Source organism: Pundamilia nyererei, unplaced genomic scaffold (genome assembly GCF_000239375.1).
Source record: "Pundamilia nyererei isolate P.nyererei 1_Seehausen unplaced genomic scaffold, PunNye1.0 scaffold00028, whole genome shotgun sequence".
NCBI classification, from domain to species: domain Eukaryota; kingdom Metazoa; phylum Chordata; class Actinopteri; order Cichliformes; family Cichlidae; genus Pundamilia; species Pundamilia nyererei.
In genome coordinates this window covers 1,945,926-1,947,890 of record NW_005187429.1, presented here as the reverse complement: position 1 = coordinate 1,947,890, position 1,965 = coordinate 1,945,926, and the positions used below count along the sequence as shown (strand labels likewise).

The following is a 1,965-nucleotide window of genomic DNA, read 5'->3' as shown; positions in this document are numbered from 1 at the left end:
CCCCTCCCTGAGCCTGGTTCTGCTGGAGGTTTCTTCCTGTTAAAAGGGAGTTTTTCCTTCCCACTGTTGCCAAAGTGCTTGCTCATAGGGGGTCATAAGATTGTTAGGTTTTTCTCTGTATCTATTATTTTAGGATCTACTGTACAATATAAAGTGCCTTGAGGCGACTGTTGTTGTGATTTGGTGCTATATAAATAAAATTGAATTGAAATGAATTATTCATTTAGCGACACTATTGCAAAATTTCACAAATTTATTTATGAATTTGTGTGTAAAATCTTGGATTTTAACACGCAAATATCTGACAGAAAAAGTCACAACAAGGCACTGAAAAAATTCACTAAAATCCCCGTTGGCCTTGTGACAACCTGATTACCTGTCCAGGTTGTACTCCAAATCCTGCTTTATGACAGCTGGGATAGGCTCCAGCACACCTTATTGGATGGATGTGTGGTTCAAATCAGTGTCAACATGGCAGCAGGCTGCAGTAAAACTTACCCTTTTCCGTTTCACCACAGCTCCATAGCTTTTTAATGGCTCTATGATTTTAGATTCAAGTCGTTCCACCTGCAAGACCAGCTCTGCATTAGTTTCTCTTCTACCCAATATTTAAATTATGGATATGAACACGAAATAATGATTGATGGTAAGGATTCAAGGAGGTCCACCTGAGCTTGACGATAATCTTGAATCTTGGCCAGATGGTCAGCATACTGCTTCATCCCCCTCTTAAGGCTTGGTGTTTCGGTGTCTGCATACAGGCTAATTTCCCGGACCAGAAGGTCTGCCTTGTCTCGTACCTTGGCTGTCTTACTGACATAGGCAGCAAAGAGTTGGCACATCTGTCCAAAATGTTTCTCCACATTGGTGATGTTCTCTTGGATCCTCCTTGTCTGGTTATCCCTGGAAAGGATAAAGGAGAACATCAACAGCAGTAATGAAACATAATTTCATATACTTGAGTAGGGAAAACGATAAACGTCTATTTTGCACAAGGCCTGTGAAAATTACTTATTGCTGCTTCATCTAAATGCAAGTAGCAATCCATACAAAACATCCTGTAGATGCGATGCATCCTGGCTTGTTATCCTTCGCTCCATTACTCTTTGGTTATACGGTCACTCGACCAGCTGCATTCAATAAAACAGCTAAACTAGTAAGTGCGCTGCTTTAGTATTATAAACACATGCCCGTTCAGTGAATAGTGACTCTATAGCTATATAGCATCACTAACTATGGCTTAACCGACGAACAAATAACTCGTTATGAGTGCAGTTTATCGATGAGAAGCGTGACGACACAGGTTAACTAGTTAACTGCTAGCCTACCTTTATGTACCTTTATGTACAGTACGTCCAGTGATTATTTTGTTAGTGCTAACGTTAACTCTCCCCACTAAATAACACGGGATGTGTTTGACGGGTGGGATCTTTCTTACCTCGCGCTCGCGTCAGGCGTACGGCTCATCATTGTAGGCACACGGTGTGAAATATGTTCGGGTAGATCCGCGTTGATAGAATCTCTGATTTTACGTTAGCTAGCTATCAATGAACGCTCTTTTCTATCAGGCAAGCACGCCAGTGGACCGTTTCCATGGAGTCCCTCCAGCGTTTCCGCTTTAGGAGTGCAAAAAGGAATCCTGGGAGATGGAGTCGTTATAGCTGTAAGCGCTCCATCTTTCTCTCTCTTTTTTTATTTCTTTACTTTTCTTTGAAGCCACTGAAAAAGTTGCTTTTTCTTTACAGCTACAGCTTCTCAAGATGACGGAAAATGGACAGGTATGCAATCATGTCTAATGTAATAATCTGCTCTATCTATTACAAGGATGACCTCGATAGATAGATAGACAAACAGACAAACAGAGGCAAAACTGTTAAAAGTACCATAGACCCACACGATTATAATGTGAGATGGCGCAAAATTTTATATACAAAACTGATAAAATGATGAAAAAAAGTTTCTGAA

The 1,965-nt window shown here is 40.7% G+C and overlaps 1 protein-coding gene across 2 annotated transcripts in view; it reads right to left on the bottom strand.

The window, feature by feature from the left end:
- Nucleotides 1-1,611, bottom strand: part of cibar1 (CBY1 interacting BAR domain containing 1) — a 7,701-nt gene extending 6,090 nt beyond the window's left edge. Inside the window, exons 1-3 of one of the 2 annotated variants that reach the window (XM_005728375.1) lie at nucleotides 1,439-1,611; nucleotides 669-903; nucleotides 499-567 (exon numbers count right to left, since the gene is read on the bottom strand). In XM_005728375.1, coding sequence (XP_005728432.1) covers nucleotides 499-567; nucleotides 669-903; nucleotides 1,439-1,470 — 336 coding nt within the window. In that variant the 5' untranslated portion in view covers nucleotides 1,471-1,611. Of the gene's footprint in view, nucleotides 1-498; nucleotides 568-668; nucleotides 904-1,050; nucleotides 1,125-1,438 lie in introns of those variants that run through there. The other variant, XM_005728374.1, reaches the window with a different exon arrangement.
- Between the last annotated feature and the right edge of the window lie 354 nt (nucleotides 1,612-1,965).